This window comes from Alligator sinensis, unplaced genomic scaffold (genome assembly GCF_000455745.1).
Source record: "Alligator sinensis unplaced genomic scaffold, ASM45574v1 scaffold200_1, whole genome shotgun sequence".
In the NCBI taxonomy this organism is placed as follows: Eukaryota; Metazoa; Chordata; order Crocodylia; family Alligatoridae; genus Alligator; species Alligator sinensis.
In genome coordinates this window covers 485,415-507,598 of record NW_005842453.1, presented here as the reverse complement: position 1 = coordinate 507,598, position 22,184 = coordinate 485,415, and the positions used below count along the sequence as shown (strand labels likewise).

Below are 22,184 nucleotides of genomic sequence, written 5' to 3'. Positions count from 1 at the left end.
TCAACCCATGTGCAGATCCGGGGGCCACACGCCCTACCCCGCCATGCTGTCCCGGGGTGTGCACAGCAGTGGGACCCGCTCCCCTGCCGCACCGCCCCCCCGGACGAGCTGCTTGTGGTTCCATCCTGCACCCCATACTGCCCTGGCTGAGCAGCACCTGCTTCTACCCCACTCCCTCCCTCACTGCAGGGGCCTTGATCTACTCCCTCCACCCCCCACCTGGGACTGCTCCCTCTGGCCCAAGGTGCTGCAGAGGGGTTGGCTGGGGCATAAGGGTGCATCAGTATGGGGCTAGCTGGCAGGCACTCCGTGCACTGATTCACCCTTATGTCCCAGCCAGCTGGGTAGTGTCTACATGTGTGCTGCTGCAGAGTTTTTTACTCCAAAGCAGGATAGCACTTGCATCTATAAGTACTATCCTGCTGCAGAGTAAATTAGTTCATTCCAGCCTAAGAGGGGCACAGATGTAGATGCGAAGACATGTACTGAACAGCTGATTAGTCAACTGTGCAGTAAATGTCTCGTGTAAATGTGCCCCAAATATATAGGTTTAATATGGAACTATGTTTCCACTTCCCTTATCCAGATGACTCCTGAAACAAATATTTGTTGTTATTTTAGAATGTTTTAAAGTTACAATTAGTTTTTTTCCTTTCTGTTTCAGTAGTGGAGAAGGAAAACTTCCAACATGTGTTGCAACAGGAAGACCTATCACAGAGTATCAGTTCTGGATGTGCAATGTGTGCAAGCATTGTGTACAAGCCCAAGAAATAAGCAATTATAACTTTTGTCCTCTATGCCATAGCCCAGTAGCTTAGTAAGAAAAACAAAGGTATGTGTATGTTTGTTGTGTCTCAGACTGATAAACATAAGAGCATACTTTGAAATGTAATGATTCTGTTGTTGCTTGTTTAATGTAATTCAGGTAGTATGCTGTTACAGTATACTACTGTTATTAGCAGAGAAAAATCTCGAGAAAGAAGTGCAAGAGAACAAAGAAGGTGCAGTCTGTCATAAGAAAAAGATTTGTTAAGTGACATTTGTATGAAGTGGTTGAGGCTAAGAGCCTTTTTTCTTATTGTAAACTGGACCTAAATTTACAAACAGATATTCAACATCCACCTTTCTCAGGCTGTTTACATTGTCACCAATGTAGTATTAAGCAGCAGTAGTTATTAATTTTTCCCAAATATATAGGTCAACCCTTGAAGAAGAAAAATGGAAATGAGTCTGTTGAGGAAGACACACTAATTATGTAAATTTTGTTCCTCTAATTGAATGGTGGGGGCCTATTCAAATGTTGGCCGTAAGCTTAAAGCCCAGCTCTAGCTGACTGAATATTAGTTAGTAACCAAGAAACCATAGACTCAAGTGAATGATTCAACAACTAGACTATTTTATAATCCAAGAGAGGAAATACAAAACAACAGGTAAGCAGTATAAAGAACAGTAACAAGTTTATACAGTACTACACACGCAAACTAGAGATCAAAGTACAGCTTTTCTCAGACTTGCAACAACCTAGTGGTCACAGGCACAGAACAGCTTAATATTCTGATCTAGGCTACAACACAAGACACGCACAGCCCTTAGCAGCTTACATACACAATACAGCAGCAGTTCCAAGTGATCACAATATACGCAGAGAGGACTCGAGGAAAGAGGGGATATTGGCTGCCCCGGCCCTCACCAGCTGCCCCAGCTCTCACCCACTCTCATCACACCCACCTCTCACTCACTCTCACAATCAGCCCTATTTCATCCTTTTGATCACTCCACTTCTGTCAATCTGCCATTCACCCTGTCACTCAGATAGGATGGGTGTCAGTCACACGCCAGTCGCTCCACTGACCAATCCGGGGGTCAGTTATCTCAGGTAGGTGCTTGGTACCATACCCAACAGTGGTAGCATTTTCCCACCACAAGTTGCATAGGGCTGACTGCACATGTCCATATACTCACAAGTCGGTCACTGAGCCTTCGGGGTCATAAGTTCAATCAACACTCAACCCAAGAGTTCTGCAACTCTTCGTCCAACAAGGTCCACTATTAAACAGCACCCACTGCAACCCTCATCATTGTTCTTTACGTTTGTGGTATTTTTCTACTATAACGAACATACTAGTAGATGTACTTAAAACGGATAATTGATGCTGTATTCTTTTGTTGAATATATTCACAAGCACAGTACAAAGGAGCCAAACAAGCTCATCAGCAAAGAAGCTGCAGTTTGGAATCTGCAGCTTGAGTTCTCCCCATCTCTTTCAGATATGTCACCCTTAGGTAATGAGGTTGAATCAATTAATGTTAGTAATAAAAGAAAAACATTAGTGAACTACATGTTACAAGCTAATTGCCTTTTTTCCTTGTGGGCAGATATGTCTGTATCACGCTGTCATAACTGTCTTCCTTGTGTACTGGTATAAGTGGAGAGAGCAGGGACGCGGAGACAGGGTAATTACAACATCCTTGGAGGTGATCTGTCCCCCTGTGCCGGTAGAACTGAGCTACAGCAACAGGACAGCCTGGGGAAGCCTGAGCGGCTGTTGTCCATGTTGTACAAGCTCTGTACAGAAAAAGAGCAAATCGGTTTTGTCAGGCTGGTATTTTTCAAAAGCACACTATGAACTTTTTTTCTTTCTTTTTTTAGAGAAATTATATGGGGTAGCTTGTTTTGTTTTAAGTTAACTGCAGGTATCCAGGCGTTAACTCTTGCTGCTTTTATTTCTTTCTGTATGGAAATGCTTTATCATATACATTTGTTAAATATATTGTATTGTTGTAATACATTTCTTAAATAAAACGTTTTTCTATGCAATGGTGTAGCCTTGATGGTCCAGCAAGTAGGCTACCGGCAAGCATTCCCTAAAGCAGCAACCTGCTGCCACGAAGCCGTTAGTATCCAGCCTTTGGGGGTCCCCCACCGATCAGGACACTTGCGGGCCGTCCTCCTTGCCCTGCCAAACTTCAAAGGCCGACCTCCGCGCAGCAGGTTGGGCCAGGTGGCGCCCTGCTCCCCGCGCACCGCAGGGCACTGCTCCGTGCCGGGCGCCGCTCAGCTGGCAGTCTCGCACCAGGTTTCAAACGCGAGCCGGTCTAGCGCCCGCACGCCCGCCTGACGCCGCCCCCGCCACGCGGCCGCGCCAATAAAAGGCAGCCCCTTCAAGGGTCTGCTGATTTCACTGTTTATGTAAGGCGTGGAGACGCCCCCGGCGCGCGGAGCATGCGCCGCACGCTCCTGACGCCCTGCGGGACGCGGAAGTCGAGCGGTGCCAGCTCGAGCGCCGGCGGCCAGTTGTTATGTGAACGTGACCCGTCCCCGCTCCGCCGGCATGGAGCAGGACCGCGGTCGCCGGCACCCCAAGCTGCTGTGGGCTGCGCATGCGCGTTTCCGGGAGCAGCTGTTCGAGGCAGCCGAGGCGCTGTACAGCCGCTTTATCGCGGACTGCGCATGCGCAGCCGGGGGCTCCTCCCGCTCCAGGTGAGTCGCGTGGACCCCGCCCCTCGCGTGTCCCTGGCGCTTGGAGCATGCGCAGAAGATCCTGTGGGGGGGGGGCGTCCGTGCGGGCAGTGCGCAGGCGCGGACTCTTTGGCCCCTCCCCCACTTCTTGAATGGAGCAGCTGTGGTTACTCCTGGCTCCTGGCAGCGCCTGGCCTGGGCCACGTGGTCCCCTGGGGTTGTCCTGCCTCGTGCCCCTGCTTACCCCGTGCCCCACAGACAGAGTCCTTAGGATTGGTGGCAAACGTGGGGATGGAAGAAACCCACCCACCAACCTGCCATCCTTTGGCTGTAACCCCCCCACAAAAGGGACAGGAGCGAGGGCCATAGGTTCAAAACGAGCGCGCCGAGGGGGAGTGCTGAGAGGAGCGCACCTCGTATTGCATCTGGCTTGTCCGAGTCGATACGACTTTGGGAAGTCCAGCGTAAGTGGCCTGTTCTGGGACGGCAAGTCGGGTGTTGTCACCCTCGTACCAACGGCCGATAACTTCTTTACATCTGTGAATTTCCACCGTAGTTTTGCGCCAGAATAATTTACAAATCTTTAGAAAGCGCTTAAAGAAGTTCTGGAGGTTTCCTCAAGCGAACAACACCCCTAAAGCCGAGGGTATGCCGTAGTTTAAGGACCTGAGAATAGTCCTCTTGGATATGTTTTGTAAGCGCATCGTGAATCCTAACGGAGCTCTCTCGCTCCCTTCTTCTCGTCTTAAGCGAATGTGCTGCTCGAGACCTTGCGACCGCATTTAATAACCGGGGACAGATCAAGTACTTAAGAGTTGACTTCTATGAGGCGATGGATGACTACACCTCAGCCATTCAAACACAACCAGACTTTGAAATTCCGTATTATAACAGAGGATTAATATTGTATAGGCTAGGTATGGAAAATGTTTTTATTCACTTTCATAACTTTGCTGTCTTCTGTGCTAATTGCAATGTGCTGCAAACTGAGTGGCTCTGAGGCTCCAGGATCAAGCCAGGGGAACCACTCCAGTGTGTAAAACTGGAGTGACACACAGGTCAGGCAGCCCTTCTGAATCACCGTTCGGAGTAATTTTGCTTCAAAAGAAAACGGGAACTGGCTTTTGCCGCTCCCCCGCAATATGTTTGTTTGTATAGTGCTTGCCTGACATCGGGATGTAGAGCAGAGTGACCCACCAAGTGAACGGTAGCTTTCCTTGGCATAAATTGATGTTGCATGAAACAGCAGTTTACAGTTTGTTTTGCTGTTTGGCTTTCCTTTTGGGTACACATGAGGGAGAGGAATAGGTCCTGAGTATTTCCATTGAATAGTTCACCCATCTGTTCCACTCCATTGATTTTGGTGAAGTTAGCTTTATTATTAAACCTATATGCACTGTCTAGCAAGAGTAAAACCTATTTAAGTATGGTTAAATGAGAGAAAGAGATGATGTAAGGCAAGGAGATACTAAATTGTTTTTCAGTCATTCTATTTGGCCATTGCTCACTGTGTAGTGTGGCAATTGCCTAGTAATTGTGTGAAAGGGAAGTGATGGTCATAAAGAAAATCAGTGGCAGAACGTGGATCTTAGTCCAAAAAAAAGCATCATCTTTGTTCCTGAAGCTGAACAGGGTGCAGTGGTCATTACGGCAGCATTTCCACTGACTTCCTTCACTGAGGTTTGGGGTGTGCTGTAAATCCTCACTGCACCTCTTGCTGCCAGGATTCTGCATGGACCAAAAGGAGAGTGATTTGGGAATAACCAGATTGTTTCAAATATAAAACACTCGTTAAAACAAATTATTTCTTCTGAAAATGGTTTGCACCTTAAAATCAAGTAAAAAAAAAAAAAAAAAAAGTCTATTGTATATCATAGAGGTTCAGTTAATTTAAATATGTCATTATTTAATTTGTTAAAGTTGAGAGCTAGAACATTTGGTTGCATCTTAAATTCAAAAACATCTATTCATAGGAATATGGTAATTGTATGTAGATTTTCGTCACAGGGGCAAAATGAGGTCAGAGCTCCCTGAGGCTTCATCATTTTATGTCTACCACAATACGTTTCTTAGTATCATGTGAACTGCATTTAATCTGCCATCAGTATATAAGTTCAAAGTAAGCCGTGATACATTATTTTTGTTCTGTTCAGTTTATACAGCAGCTGGCCAAATTCAGTAACTCCTAATGAATCTTTGTCATTGATATGAATTAATGTGCTTCTGTATTTTTTGTCTTCGATATCAGTAATAGAAAATAGTCATGCAAGATTCAGTTACATTTGTAACGGAATTACATTAGCAGATCCCTTATGCATTAATACAATACATCAGGGTTTAGGATCTGAGAATTGTAATATCATAGAAAATGAAGGTTGGAAGGGACCTCAGGAGGTCATCTAGTCCAGCCCCCTGCTCAAAACAGGACCATCCCCAGCTAGATCATCTCAGCCAAGGCTTTGTCTAGCCAGGTCTTAAAAACTTCCAAGGATGGAGAGTCCACCACCTCTCTGGGTAACTTGTTCCAGTGCTTTACTACCCTCCTGGCAAGAAAATTCTTCCTAATATCTAACTTAAATTTCCCTTGCTGCAACTTGAGACTATTGCTCCTTTTTCTGTCATCTGCTGTCACTGAGAACCGTCCAGCTCCATCCTCTTTGGAACCACCCTTCAGGTAGCTGGAAACTGCTATTAAATCCCCCCTCAGTCTTTTCTTCTCCAGACTAAATAAGCCAAGTTCCCCTACCCTCTCCTCAGAAGTCATGTGCCTCAGCCTCCTAGCTATTTTGTTACCCTCTGCTGGACTCTCCAATTTGTTTACATCCTTTCTGAAATGGAGGGGGGGCCCAAAACTGGACCCAGTACTGCAGCTGTGGCTTCACCAGTGCTGAATAGAGGGGAATAATCATTTCCCTTGATCTGCTGGCAACGCTCCTACTAATGCAGCCCAGTGTGCTGTTATCCTTCTTCACGAGGGTATGCTGCTGGTTCCTATTCAGTTTATTGTCCACTGTAACCCCTGGGTCCTTTTCTTCAGAGAAGGCTGACATCTACTGTGAAGTACTAAGCACCACAACTTTCACAGATTTCAATGGAAGTACAACATGATTATTAATGAGAGGATCAGAGCTTTGAATTTCAAATATATTCAATAGAAATGTTTAGTAAATCCACCAAGCAGTTATTTTTCAGTTTGAGTTTGTAAAATAGTTTTGCTATAGAAAAACAATAATCCACACCTTTCTCTTCTCTTTGAAACAGGGCACTTTGATGAGGCACTGAAAGATTTCAAGACGGTTTTAGATTTAAACCCTGGGTTTGAAGATGCCTCCTTGAGTCTAAAACAGACTATTCTTGACAAAGAGGAAAAACAAAAGAGAACTTATTAATTGATCAACTGAATACATAAAAATATTTTTCCTGACTCTTGGTTGTCTTCAGTTCATTTCAGTTGTTGAGGAAAGCGATACAAAATAATTTACGTGTGATTTGTCCTGCTCTGGTTTGTAAGTTCTTGATTGTCTTGGATAAATAATCAAAGTAGGTATCTCATAATTGCAGAATAAATTATTATTTTAAATCGTTATGTAATGTTGAACAAAAGGACAGCATTAAATCTGTCTAAGATGCTGGTCATTTTATGTTGAAATCTTTTATAACATATACAGGGCTACTGGAAGTTCAGTAACCACAACTAAAATCCTCGCTTTAAAGAGATATCTAGGTACTTTTGCAGATTTATTTAGACAGTCTTAAGTGCAGAAAATAATCAAAATATATGGTAGGTTTCAGTTCAGGTATTGAAACATGAAATAACAATTTATCTTAACAATAATGACACTCACAGCCTATATATACAGAAGAGTAGAAGTCAGACTGAAGGATATACGTACGTTTTTAGGGTATTCAACAATCTTAGCGCTTTTTTTGTACTTGAAAATTAATTTGAATTAACTCCTTACAGCAGTGTGTCTAATGCCCGGTTATATGGTTGGTGATGGATATTTTTTAAGAGTTTAGCCTTAGGTTTTTTACTTCACTAAAATTGTTTTATAGTCTATTAGAAGGTTGCCTGTTAATGTCAAATATACTGATTGCAAAACTAATGGATGAAAGTATAGAAACAAGTGTTTTATTTTTTATGACGGAATGAGTAGTAAGCAGATGCATGCTTTTAAATTTAGTATGATCTGCAAGAAGCCTCAAGATTTGACTTGCTTATGGTAATTATTGTGAGGTTTTTTTCTGTTTATTGAAAAAGTCAGTATATTAAATAAAAATCTGCATGATGACACATCTTTGTTAGTGCAAACTGTTGCAGTCTTTGTTAGTGATTTGCCTTGAGAAGTAGTGTTCAACTTTAGAATGCCATATGTGATCGTGCAGTTGTCTTATTCAACTTTATACCTATGGATAAGATTATTTTAATACTAATTTAACTTCATGCTCTGTGTTCCTTCATGGAGAACCTCCAAGCCTTTACAAACACAAGGCTACACCCTGGTCACTGAGACATACAATTGCAGTGAAGATCTCAAAGCTACTTGGGTAAGTAGAGGGACCCATGGACTACTTTATATTCTCTGTACAGTTAATGCTAGTAGTTCTGGTGTGAAGCATTGCAGTACTTTCAGTCAGCAAACTACTTTGCTCCTCCCCTTCTTGCTCAAAAACATTTGAATGTCCCCATAGTGCTATTGAATTTGGTGTTTGGGTGGAGAAAGAGGCACTGAGACTTCCAGAAACCTTAATTTTGTTCTTTGTCAGAAATACCAAGTATGTGCACTGACTAAAATTTTTATCTTATTACTGCCAGCTACTTCCAAGGCTATGTAATACACTAAAAGGTTGCATATTTTATAAATTGCCTAGTTTCAGAAGTAAGGAACTCAGTTACTAGTCTTTGGGCAGAATTAGATTTTCATCACCATGACACAGCTGATCTAGAAAAAGTGATCCATCCAGCTTAGGTGGGTGCTAAACAAGGGAGTTTCAGTTTTAGAGAAGAGTGGGTAGAGATCTGGCACTTGGAAACTGGCTGCAAAGGGATTGAAGGAGTGATCACAGATATAGCTTTCACCAAGCTATTATCACTTCCAAATGCCAATACATGAGCTTTATTTATTTTTTAAAGAAAAATGGGAAGAAACCTCCCATCATGTATATTTTGAAGAGCAAATAAATCAAGATTTTTAAAAATAATATATCCCCATTCTTTCATAGACATTTCATTTTATATTTTCTCCTATTCCGTGTTCTATATTGTACCTATCATGATAGCAGGATTGAATAATGAATATTTCACACCTGATTTATAGTGTCCATAATATGACACTAAATATAAATACAATCTGTATGTCTTTCTGAGAGAGAGAGAACTTTGTAACTTCCAGCATACTTTTTAATTCTTCAGGGCAGCTCTAGCCAAAAGGTATGTATTTTTGTAAGCTAGGCAGATCTCTTTGGCTTTCAGTCACAAACACCATCTGCTTTTCAGTCTAAAATCAATAAACAATGCTTTGTGGCATTCTCAACCACTGAGGCTTGTTGAAATTGTGTCAGAAAAGCATCATTACCCATGCTGGAAAACTGAAGTAAGGAGAGAGATATTGTAATGATCCTTTGGCTTGAAACAGTTGCTATTCATAAAGGATTATGAATCAGAAGCATAGCTGAATGTAGTAAAATTTTATTTATATTGTGTTTCCATATATAAGGCAGACAATCTCAACTTCGAAATGAGTGCACAGTGTATTCTTTGGACAGTAAGCCATACAGAGGGATATGGTAGTGTTGAGCTTACACCTTCACCAGACTTCAGATGGGTTCTCTGCCTGAAAATTATAAATGATTGTAGAATGTCTGAAATAATTCTGGCAGCCCTCTTCACAGCCTAAATGTTCCCCTTTCATGGTCATATGCTGCACCAATAAATCCAACAGGTGTCTGTTGCTAACATGCACAGATTGGCTGTCTGTCTTGGCAAGGAACATTTCAGACATGAATAATTCACGGACTCTTCCCCGTGGTTTCCTACCTATAAACCTACCACAAAAAAAAACAGTGCCTGTTTCCTTCTATGTAGTCCTTATGTTGGCCTATGTGCTTTTACTAGCAGACCCTCCATTTAGTCTATTCCCCAGGGCTGGGATTATCTCAACAATGGGTAACTATGTTCTCACCCAGTGGTTTGCTACCTATAAACTTAGAAAAGAGGTGCCCTTGCTACATTACATAATGTTTTATTTCTTCAGTTATCTGGCACAGCAGCCGTCTTTCTAAGCTCTTCCTTGATCAGAGACCTGGCAAAGAGGAACATTGCAGAGCTCCATAGTACCCTGCTTTTTTGTGCTTCCCAGAAAGAGTGAGACTAGTTGTAGGCCACACACATTCTATTGTATTCCAGGGACTATTCATTTTCAGAGAAAGTTAGAAAATGACATCCTTGCATAGCAAGCCAGGAACTGTCTGGGCACTGGGCAGAGTTTGAAATTTGCGAATCTAGTGAGAGGAGGAAAATTATTCTAGTGGGAGAACCTTGCTGTGTTAAAAAGAAAGAAAGATTAGTATTTCACCCATTTTTTTGCTGCCTTGGTACAGAATTTACCCTGTCAAATGCTGTTCTAAACTTGAACTATTATAGATTAAATATGTCCATTTTGATGGACTTTGGAATGGACATTGAAATCATTAGCCCTTACTGGGTGGTGAACTGTAGTAATTGTAGTTGCTGTGGTGGGTCTAGGGAATGTCAAGAAGCTGGATTTGTGGGGTGAGGTAATATCTTTTATTGCACCAACTTTACGATTGAAAGAGGTATTAGACAAGCTTTTGGGCACAAGATGCCCTTGCTATGTTCTGGGCACTATTATGGACACTCAGACTTCCTCAATGTACAACTGTGGTAAAGAAATGAAAAGCAAGACATTAGGAGGTATAAGGAACAATAATATTGTGCTAATTGAGGGTTAGGCCACTAAACTATTATATGCAGGGCTTCTCAATGTTCACTCCAAAACGGGTGAGTCAGAGATGGGCAACACTGATTGAAGTCTGAAGACTACCAGAGGTGTCTTGCCCCTCTGCTCAAGGTCACCCTGATTACCATATTTTGGGTCAGGAAGGAATTTTACCCCAATTGGTATAGACTATGTGTTTGTTTGTTTTTTGCCTTCCTCTGTAGTAGGGGGTGGGAGGGCATGGCCCTCTGCCTGGGATCTCTTGAGCATATATTGACAACTTTTTACAGAAGCAGGACACTGGCTGCTCTGGTTCCCCTGCTTTACTTGTGGCAGTTAGGGTGTTATGTCTTTTGTTGTGTCAGGGTTGATGGTACTTTACTAAGAGGTTAGATTATGTATTTGTATAGGGTGGTTTGGATAGGAATGATTTTTCAGGGGGTTGGACTACATGACCTCTGGAAGTCTCTTCCAGCCTTACTTCTCTGTGATTTCCATAGTTTCTATGATGGGTAGGTAGTCTTTGTGGAGGAGAGAGGATTCTACACCTCTCTACTCCCTCAGAAGCATTTCTGCAGGTCACTATTGGCAACTGGATGATATATAAGATGGACCCTTGCTCCACACAGTATTGCAATTCTGATATTTCTATAAACATTTTCCTTTTACCATATGCAGGCAGCCCCAGTCTATTAATGCTATTACCCAATAAGGATAATGCTTTTGTTGCAGCAGCTCTTCAGAGGAATGCAGCACGTCAACATTATCCAGGTCTTTTACTAGAGTGATGGGATGTGACAGTGAAGACCTAACCCTGACCTAGGCCAAGGTTCTCACCCCTAGTTTAAAAAGGAGAAAAACCCATCCACACAGTAAGCATGAATGGGAACCCTGTCTACGTTAATGGGACATGGGACATCTGTTTTGAACTCTTTATCCTCTGTCCCTGAACTTAATGTCTCCAAGGTTTTCCTGGCAATACCGTACGCTAGTACCTGCATAATCTTAGGCAAATCATTTAAGAAGGATCAGTTTCACCTCTACAAAATATGGAAAGGGCTACTTCTCATGAGAGTCCCTACTTTGCAATGGAAAAGGGCCCAGATACTAACATGATCTAAAGTTCAGTGTTTTGCTTCAGTGGTCTTGAAATTGGTTGTGGGAGACACCTTGGAGCATCCTCACTGCCATATTTTTGGGTCTGAAGCATGCCAAGAAGAAGCAGGTGATTACACTGCTACAACAGCAAGCAGGTGTTTTACAGGATTATGCATGTATGTTAATTTGTGTGCATTCAAATTGTACTTTTACATGACCCTGTCATCCAGCAGATTTCCAAGTGCATTTCAACATCGAGATCCTCATTTATCCCCTGGATTTAAACAACATGGGCTCCAAGAATTGTCTGAATCAGTGGTTTTCAGCCTGTGGTCTGCAGACCTCTGGGGGTCCCCAGATTACGTTTAAGGGGTCCGTGAAAGATGAGTGTAATCAATCAAAAGTATGTGAATACCAACACTTACAATTTCCAAAGGACTGCAACACCTCCATTCAAAATTTTTAGGGGTCCACAAAAGGAAAAAGGTTGAAAACCACTGGTCTAAATGTTTGTCAAGTTTGGCTCTCATAAATTCCACGAAAGATTCATTATGAGAACAAATTTGGGGATTTTGTTCGTGGCCAATTGAAGATGCATTTGGCACTATTCTGTTTTTCTTACCTTTTGATACCCTTGAAATTATATTCAGAAATGTCTGAGTCTTCTGAGTCCTAAAGAAGAGATAAATAACTATTATGAGAAGTAATGCATTGAAAAGAGAGTGTTGAAAAGCTACAAGCATCCAATAGAGTATAAAAGTGAAGGAAATATGTCACCTACTTGCAAGATTTGATCTCACCACCAATTTACCAGAGCCAAAAGGAGGAGATAGGCTCCTGGATGGGTCATTAACCATGGCAGTTTGTATCAGTGTCTCTTCAGCTGGATAGTAGCACAAGACTGTTAATCTAAGATAGGAAGACATTTTTTTGTAGATACTTTCCAAAAGCTATCACTGTATTACATAGGATCAAGAGAGGTAGTTAACTATGTTATCTGAAGTTAGGCAGGAGGCAGGGCAGGCTGGTGCCTTTTAAACTACCTTGTTCAGAAAGGCATGAGCTTTCATAGCATTTGAAGAAGCAGGCTGTAGCTTATGAGCTTTCACAAGGTACAGCTTCTTCAGATGCTATGAGTGGCCATGTGGAAAACGGGGTACTAAATAAAGGAATGAATTCATTTAAATAAAGGTAGAGGAAGGGGAGGAAAGGATGGGGGAGAGCGACTGCTGAGAGAGGCGAAGGTGGGTTGAAGATATCAAAAGGGCTAAACAAAGCAGTTACCCACTGAGAAATACAGGGGTTATGAAAGCTAGTCCAGGTAATGGGATAAGAACCCAGAGTCTCAGGTGAGAACATACTTAACAAAATCTTGTCTATGGATGATTTCTTTCTGAAATACTGTGTTCAGGTTAAGAAGAGCCAGTTAGCTGTGGTTCCTACCTGTAGTCTGGATCTCTCGTGATTGTAGGTGGTCCCCGTGCTGGGAGAGTCTCTTTATCATAAGATATTTCATTTTCATAAATGATGCGATTACCTTCAAACTGTGCAAGGAAAAAGTTGATTAAAATGGAAGTTTACTCAGGAAAAGAGAGAGAGAAAGCTAGCATGTGCACGCCCTTGCCAGTAGCCTACCCTTTGCGATGTGCCACAAGTGGTGACGTGGAATTTGAAGAAGGCACGTCGATCATTAGATTCTTCAGGCTTGCAGGTGCTGTCCTTCAGTTTCATTTTTCTCATGTCAATGGAAGGAACAGTCCTCATTTTGGCAGAAATTATTATTGTTCCATTGGGATAGCATACTAAGAAAATTAGGGAGGCTGTTTAATTCAGGAAAGGCAGCATGTTTTATGTTATGATCCAAGTACACAGCTTACCTATAAATTCTGAAGAGTTAAAATTGCAGCCAATGGAGAATATTTGCAAGGTCTCCATAGTATTTACTTTCCTCAGTGTAATATCAAATCTCGTTTTGATTCTCTGGAAGGACACTTCCTGTGGGGTGGGAAATAATCCAATATTTCTCCAGTCAAAATAAAGCATTGGTCAGCATTACTAAGATGCTGCTCTTTAGGAGGCTGCTTTGAACACTAGCAAAAGATTAAGGTTTGAGGCTATCATAGCAGCTAGGGTCGGAAGGGACCTAAACGGATCATCAAGTCCGACCCCCTGCCTTGGGCAAGAACGGATGCTGGGGTCATATGACAGCAGTCAGGTGTCTATCCAGCCTCCTCCTAAAGACCCCCAAGGTAGGAGCGAGCACCACTTCCCTTGGAAGTTGGTTCCAGGTCCTAGCCACTCTAACAGTTAAGTAATGCCTCCTGATGTCTAGCCTGAACCTGCTCTCTATCAACTTGTGGCCATTATTCCTAGTTACCTTGGGTGGTGCCTGGGGGAACAGGCATCTCCTATTCCCTGCTGATTTCCACCCCCTGGTGAATTTGTAGACGGCCACCAGATCCCCCCTCAGCCTTCCTTTGTGGAGGCTGAATAGGTTCAGCCCCTCTAGTCTCTCCTTGTATGGCCTGCCCTGCTGCCCTCTGATCAATGTGAAAAGTTAATTCTGGGGGTCTGACATGAGCTATATGTGTGTAGGTGTGAGGCATGGGGTCTTTTCTGCGGGTTATTCAGACTAGCTTAGGTGTTTATTGCAATCTTATAATGTGTTTAGGAAGAGTTCCTAATTATTCTTATTTTCACATGGGCTAAATATAACTGTAGGTTACCCACCAAGGTAAGCAGAACTCCTTTAATAAAGGCCATATTTTTCTGGGTTTCTCCATATGGATGGGGCATTTGTCTCGGGATATTAAAAACACGTGTGAAGTGTGTATTTATGTTTGGGGACCACTTTGGCCAGTGTACTGGGAAAGGAATGCAGTGGCTTTCTAGTAGGTAGGAATCTGAAGTCTCTTGATCTGGTTGCATTTAGTTTCTCATTCCCTCTTGATGAGTTCTGCATCAGGAGTGCTTAGTGTAACCCTATAAGACAGGACTAGGAGTGAACAACCTTATGGCCTTTATATAGAGACCTTATAGTGGTGTGTGCATACCTCGTAGATAATTCCTGTAGCAAAAAGAGGTACTTGCAATACCAGGTGGGTAGAATTGGTAGTCACAAGGTACCCATTGGAGAGCACAGTGTGCTGATTCAGAAGTTTACTGCCAACATATAGATTCCAATATTGGTTCAGACCAGAAATGGGAATTGCTAAATACAAGTTATTTTTATCACAGTCACCAACTGCTTCTGGTAGTTCTGTGGAAAAAAGATAGGACATAAGTTAAACAGAGTTTTAACAATGATGTTTAGTTTGATGTTTATTCTTACCAAGGGTAATTTTTTCACACTGATGCTATAGAAATGTAGTTACTCAGTTGTTTACATAGTCATGTCCTTTGTAGTGTACAAGTGACTGCATTACAACATGGACAGAAGGTGAGACATCAGGAGTCTTAAATCATTAGCAAGTGCCTGCTTAACTATTTCAGGCAAACCTTGTAACCTTAGCAAGACAAGCTGTGCTGTTTTTTGTGTCAGCCTTATTTGAACTCAGCCCCATACGCATTGTCTAACTTGGAACAGGACCGTGAAGACTATGTATAACTCCTGGGGCATCCTATGACTTGGAAAGTTGAGAAAACACCGGGTACAACTCCAAAACAGCTCTCACTAACAAACCAAATTTGTGCCTCGTTAAGCCTGAGTAGATGACTATCTACTTAGAGAAATGTTGTTTCTGGAACTTACAGAAACTTGTTTGGACCAGCTGTTTTAACCTGGATTTAGAAGCAAGGATTTTGGGACAAGCTGAAACTCATAGAAACATTTGAAAGTTTTTTCCAGTAGATGCAGCGATCAAGTTTTTGAGGCATCTTGTTCATTGGGTTAGCTAGCCAGTTCTTTTCAGACACTCAGTTTTATTGCCTTTAGTCTTGCCAGGATGCAGAAGAGTTGCCATGAGAAAAGCAGCAAACTAGCTATTTTGCCAATAATGAGCTATTATAAAGTAGGGCTTTTTCAAAAGCATTTGTCCTTAGCTTAAGTTGGTTCCCACTGAAGTAAATGAAAATCCTACCCTTACAATATTAGTGCAGTTTAGTCAGTCATACAGGAAAGCTTACCAATATCAGCAACAACACATTCTACTTCTGCTGAATGGTGATATGGTTTCATTTCAGGGCCCACATTTAGAGTATAGTTAACACGGAGAGTATATTTTGTTTCATTTCTATTCACATACTGAAAGAGATGATAAGAAGTAGTGAAGATTCTGCAGCATTTTGCTTCCAGCATGGGTGGGAATGTATATTCTTCATAGCACTAGACAATTTCTCTGCGCACCTCCCTCTTCCACCCCCCAAACATATAGTGCAGTCACCAAAAATACAGTTGTAATTCGCCTCAACCTGTTCAGGATGTAGCAGCTAGTTTGAGTGAAATAAAAAAAAAAAAAGAAAAAAAAGAGACTCATTTAATCAAAGAGTTGGTGCTGGCATCCCCCATATTAGCTAGAGCCAAGTGGTTAGGGCACTCTCGGAAGGTAAGAGACACCATTTCTAAAACTTGCTTTACCTGATTCTAGTTTTGCACCGAAAAAGAGACCCCTACCCACTGGGCTATAAGGGAGGTCAGCCTGCCTCCTCTTTGTCACTCTAGTCTTTGGATTTGGGACATTTTAATAAAAGCAAAAGTGATAGCTTCTGAAATGGATTTTCAATTTGCCAAAAACCTGCCCTTAATGGTTTTCATATTAGAAAGTGCTTAACTATCTAAGAAAAGTACCTTACCTATCTAAGCTCATATCACTTACAAACCGTATACTGCAAATATGCTTAATTTGCAAGGCTTTATCATTTACTAGGAGTCTGCATCTGCCTCTGTCCACTTGCTTTTTGGGCTGCCCAAGTCACAGTCTGAACTGCACTGTGTAAAAAGGAGGTTTAGCAGTGGCTGAACGTGTGAGATAGCGGTATTGGAATAGGCGATCACACTTAGTTTTTCCAAGGTAGTCAGCTCTGTCCCAAGAGGCAGCAGTTTAGAGGTTGGGTAAGATTTCTCATGTTGAACAATGTACATGGCAGCCCTATTCATTCTAACAGAAGTTTCAGAGAAAAATGCATTCAAAGCCATATTTAAATTGGGTTTGTCCCAGACTCCTTTACAGGGTGAGCTATGTACATATGATTTTTCTAAAAAGAATATTAATTCAGATCAGGCTTGACGTGCCTTTTTTAGTGCACAGCTGTTGATTACTAAATGCCAGAGGTATGATTTGAACAAGAGTTGACTTAGCATCTGTATTTGCCAATCACGGTTGATGGAGATCTACCATATCTTACCTCCTTTAGAACATTAGGATCATCAAAAGATACTTCTAAACTAAATCCTTTTGTTCCATTGGGAAAAGGAGTTTCATAAACCTTGTACCCATGATACTCAGTCTCTCTTGGGGTAAGTGGCACATTTCCTACTGTGATTGTCACCAGAGAGACATCAGGAAGAAAGGGTCCTAATGCAACTTCAAATATTCTCTTCTCTTGAAGAGTCTCTGTGAGAGAAATAGTATCTAGTTACAGCTAAGGCATATGTAGCACTGAGGACAATTAGCCTGCCATTCAAACTCAAAGGAGCTTAGCCAGCAGTCAGCTCTTTAGTATGGGCACACTACATTTCTAGAGGTGTATTATTTTGTATAATGCCATTCCTGTAATACATTCAGAACTGTAGGCCAGACGCTTGGAATACAGAATAGTGCAATACTACTACAGACTAGGTTTAGAGCCTCAGATTTTCCCCCTCCCCCCAAAACCAGTTATCTAGAAAAACTTATGATGATGTCTGGCATCTTAACATCTTTACAGATGTTAAAACAGGGATGGGTAAAGTCCAGCCCGCAGGGGGATCTGGTTGGCAGCTGGACTCTATGTCCCAGCAGCCCCTGCCCACATGACTGGGGCTGGTTTCCAGGGAGACCCCAGCCACAGCTGCTCATGAAAGCTCAAGGTTGGGGTTACCATGAAGACCAGCCCCAGCCGTTTTGGCAGGGTGTGCCGCAGAGCAGGGCAGGGGGCTGCTCCGGAGCTGCTGGGATCTTGCAATGTGGGCAGCTTGCTCCAGAGCTAGGGTAGAGCCCTGATCTGTAGCCTGCATGCTCTAGGCAGGGGCACACAGGCAGGCGATCATGGCTCTGCCCCAGCTCTGTCCAGTGGTGACAGCCTGGTCTGGAGCTGGGGCAGAGCCATGATCCCCTGCCTCCACACCCCTGCCTGGAGCATGCAGGCTACAGATCATGGCTCTGCCCTGGTTCTGGAGCAAGGTATCCCCATTGCAAGATCCCACCGGCTCTGGGGCAGCCCACTGCCCTGCTTTGCTGCCTGCCTTGCCAGGGCGGCTGGGGCTGGTTTCCATGGCAACCCCAACCTTGAGCTTTCACAGGCAGCTGCGGCTGGGTTTTCCATGGAGACCAGCCCCAGTTATGTGGAATGGAGTCTGGCTGCTGGCCAGATTTTGCCTACCCGTGTTAGAAGAAATAAGCTATTGTAACAGTGAATGACAAACTATGTTCACTACACTCCTGCAGTAATGACAGTAGGCTTAAGGTGAAGCTGATGATAGACATCCTTCTTCTTCTGATGCTTTCTCCACAGTGAGCTAATCACACTTCAAATAATCCTTCTTGTAGGTCCCTATCTAACTGGTCAGTGGAGGAATTTTGTTAGAGCAAAATAATCTCTTATGTTCTACTACCTACTGCTTTTCTACTCTCCTTCATATTTGTTACATCTCATATGGAGATTCCTTTAGAGGATAATATGCCTGTTTCAGTTTATCAGAGTTTGGATCCTAATTCTTCATCCAGCTAACTAGCTAAACAGGGCAACCAAAAAGAGTGACTTACTGTTGATAATTCTTGGTATTCGAGGCATGAAAGGTGTAGTGATGGGCTTGACCACAGTGTACTTAGTCATATTCCAGTCGGCATCTGTCCACACATGCTCCAAGAACAAGTCGATGCTGTAAATGACACCATAGATTCCATTGGAAATGGAGCTCTAGAAGACAAGATTTAAGATCACAAGTTGGCACTGAGTGTGAGTCCTAAGTTTTGCTGTGGAAGATGATTATGTTCGATTTATGTTCTACCATTACAGAAGAGCCAGCATCATAGGGTTAATTTTAAGTTGATTTTTCTAGGCAAGCATTTTGTTTGTTGTCCCGTGTCAAGTATATTGTCATTTGTTCTAATAAGTGAATTACAAAGGATTTATTCTCGTTAAGTTTGATGAACAAGTGACTCCTACATATGAATTTTTGCTGTCAGTTGGTTGGTAGGAATGCTACCCTTTTAATTCAGCTCGTTTTCTAGAGCTGGTCATAATCTTCAGAATAGGATCTTTGGAGTTTGACTTCTGTTGTCTTATACTTCAATATAATATAAATGCCATAAGACTAGCCCTCTAAATATATTAAAAAGTTAGGTTGCTGAAGGTGTTAAATAGAAATCTTATTAATACCAAATCTGCAAAATAGATTAGAGTTTTAGTGACTCTTGTAGAAAACTTGCTAAGCCCTTCCTGTAACAGGCTGAAACTGTTTTTGGGCATGCTTATAATTGGGTGTTTACTGATGTCCTGATCAACTTGATAGCTTAGTGTTAATTGCCCCACATTACAAAATTTAAGGCACTCTTAGTTTGCATGCATAGTACATGTGTAAAGGCAAGCTAGCTCTTCAAGACTCAAGACAGAATCCAATTTCACTTTATTCATCTAAATGGCATGTATGTATCCACAGAACTGCAGGTTTGGGCATGTATGCAGGTTTGGATTCTATTTAGCTCTGCATACAGACTCGCCGAATAGGCACGTTCTTGTGCTTAATAGCTAGAGCACTAGCCCAGGGAGCAGGAGACAGCTTCTAGGTCTTTCTCACCCAGAAGTGGTTTGAACCTGCATTTTTTTTCTTCCCAACAGTCTTATAACCACCAGGCCACAGGTTAGGCATTATATAGCCCAGTAGTTGGCAACCTTTTTGGGCTGAGTTGACCCAGTTGAGGTCAGAGGTGAGTGGTAGGGAAATGCTAGGACCCAGCTGCCAACACAGCCTTTCCCCCTGGCAGCAGAAGAATAGTGCCACAGCCAACACTTTTCCCTGTGGTGGCAAGGGAATGTGACTGATGCTAAAGCCCTTGCTGCTGAATGCTGCTGAAGCCCCATGCCTGTGGGCCAGATCAAATGGCTATGCAGGCTGGATCTGGCCCATGGCCTGTAGGTTGCTGCTCCGTCTCTCCAGCCCCCTTCTTCAAGTTCCTCCTAGCCTTGTGCCAGAGGGTCAAGAGGATAAAGCAGAGTATGGGAGGGGGCTTGGGTTCTAGTTTGGGCCCTTGCTTCCACTGGGCAAAATCTTTGCCACTGCTCTCCATCCATTTTATCCAATGAAGATTAAATGCAAGGTGCAGTGGATCAGCTTCAAGAGGAGGACAACAGAGGAAACTGGATAATGCCTAAACTGTCGCTTGGTGGAGCTAGCACAACTGCTCTATCAACACTCTGGAAATCGCATCTTCCTCCATTACTGTCTTAAATTATGCACAGTTCTCACCAACCTTTAATCTTCCTCCAGGTGCTCCAATGGGGATGGTTATTATAACATGTGTCTCATTATGTTGCAGCAGATAGTTTTGTTCTTCCGGGTTTACTATTCTTTGGCCACCAACTCCAACTGAAATGTTTTTGGACACAAAAGTAGATTCTTGATACAGTAGTGTAGGGATAATCCTTGGCATAGTCCAGGTTAGGGCAGTATCCATGAAGCTGATACCATCTGTTGATTTAGATAAACAAAGAGCCAGACCATTGGTGTTTCCTGGGATTAATAATCACTCTGCCATAGCTGCCTTCCCTTGACCCCTGTTCCATCCAAGTACTTCTATAGCTATCACTAGTGAAAGTGCTTATTAGGATATTAATCTTCTGATGGGGATTTTTTTCAGGAGAAACCCTGACAATCAAAGCAGCCTTGAGTCCAGATGTGTTGTTATTACCTTCTTAAGAGACAGAGCCAAAAGCTTTTAAACCCATTCTTCCTCCCACATATATTATTCCTCTCCAAAATCTACATGTTGTACAAAAATATCCATTTTCTACTGTCATAGCTTTGTACATGCATTATTTAGATATGATTTCTGACTCGCTGGTCAGAATACAATGGGTTTTAGTCTTCATGCTCAGTTGGAAGACATCCTGCTATAGCTTTTGTTGAAGGCTTATTGTCTTTGTGTAAAATTTTAAGTAGGGAAGAGGGTAAATAAGAGAGTGAATTTCTGACTTTGAAACGCATCTTGTTGCTCTGATAGGTTTGTTCTGATATTTCTTCTCTTGAAAAGTGGATTGCAGTTGGATGTGGAGCAGACATTTCCTACTAGCTTGAGTGGATGTTTTTTAGTAGACTTGGTAAATGATCAGGTACTTACCTATGGGACATGAGACAGTTGTGTCAATCAACAGAAGCAACCACCTCTGCCTGTATATGAAAGTGGAGTTGACTGTGTTCATAGTTACACCACTAACCTAGGGAAAAGAGGGAAACTGGATGCGGCAGAAAGAGAAAATGGCACCACCTTATGTACTATTGCAAGAGATGCAACTTACCACTGTAAATTCAGATTCATGACTGTAATACGGAGTACGAAGGAATATTTGAGTCAGTGTATTATTGAAGCTGTAGCCCAAGTTGGCGGCATCACTTGCCCTAATTTTCTTTCTTACTGAAGGAGAAGGAAACAGCAATTCCCGTACCTGGTATTCAACTTTTCGAGCCTGAAAGAGAGACCTGGTTTTGTAAAGCAGAGATGGATAAAAGTCTCCAGTTCAGACAAAAGGTATGACATGGAAATAGCTTTTATTTTTGGTATTACCATTTGGACTAACTGAAGCAGTGCTTGACACTTCCAGGCTTTCAAGCCGGAAGAATGCTTATGTTTCTTAAAAACAAGGTCACATGCAGTTTTCACAGGCATCTTTGTAATAGAGAAGGTGTCTGGCCTTTACCTCCAGAGGAAGGTTACCTCTGTGGCCCTGAAGCAGCCCCCGTAATTAAAACATGTAAGCTTCTATGCTTTAAATAATATAACTGGCCTCATGTCTAATTGTGGCTACAGCAGCCTACAGATAAAATACCAGGCTGTGATTTATAAGTAACCACGTTCTGTCATTCCATCCATCTTCAGTCTAGAGAGCTTCTTTTTATTTGCTCAGTGTTCCTTCTTCCTATCCATGGATATCCTTCTGAGACATTTTCCCATGTTTGATGGCATCTCTGCTTTTAAAACTATTTCTAGTAGACCTGTAGGTAATAGAGCTTCCTTCCAAGACTGGTAGTATTAACCCCCAAGCTACTGATCAATGATGCTGGCGAGAAGAAACAAGCAAGGAGCTAAGATCCAGACCTCTGGCAGTGCTGATATCCATGCTGCAGGGTTGTCAGCTGAAATTCCAGGTACTTCACTCATCACAGACACCTAGAAATAGAGCAGAGATTAGTTTTGGGCTGGAACATGATTTTATGTAGTGACGGGACCAAGGCCTTCAAGATGTTTCACCTGTGTCAGTTTATCTTTGATCAGGTTACACTGATGGTTCTTTAAAAGACTGTCTCTGGCTTG

The 22,184-nt window shown here is 42.5% G+C and overlaps 2 protein-coding genes across 2 annotated transcripts in view; both read left to right on the top strand.

Moving 5' to 3' along the window:
• Positions 1–1,353, top strand: part of WDR35 (WD repeat domain 35) — a 70,384-nt gene extending 69,031 nt beyond the window's left edge. The window contains exon 28 of the mRNA XM_025212297.1: positions 665–1,353. Coding sequence (XP_025068082.1) covers positions 665–818 — 154 coding nt within the window. The 3' untranslated portion in view covers positions 819–1,353. The remainder of the gene's footprint in view (positions 1–664) is intronic.
• A 1,849-nt stretch (positions 1,354–3,202) lies between these two features.
• Positions 3,203–7,763, top strand: TTC32 (tetratricopeptide repeat domain 32). The gene is made up of 3 exons (XM_006030627.3): positions 3,203–3,481; positions 4,211–4,377; positions 6,722–7,763. The coding sequence occupies exons 1-3, from the start codon at positions 3,333–3,335 to the stop codon at positions 6,847–6,849; spliced, it is 444 nt and encodes a 147-aa protein (XP_006030689.1). The 5' UTR covers positions 3,203–3,332; the 3' UTR covers positions 6,850–7,763.
• Positions 7,764–22,184: the final 14,421 nt, after the last annotated feature.

Bases quoted from the DNA above. Each gene is read 5' to 3' on its own strand.
- TTC32 (XM_006030627.3), top strand. From the start codon at position 3,333: ATGGAGCAGGACCGCGGTCGCCGGCACCCCAAGCTGCTGTGGGCTGCG. The intron at 3,482-4,210 runs GTGAGTCGCGTG...TCTCGTCTTAAG, and splicing joins GGGGGCTCCTCCCGCTCCAG to CGAATGTGCTGCTCGAGACC. The intron at 4,378-6,721 runs GTATGGAAAATG...TCTTTGAAACAG, and splicing joins ATTAATATTGTATAGGCTAG to GGCACTTTGATGAGGCACTG.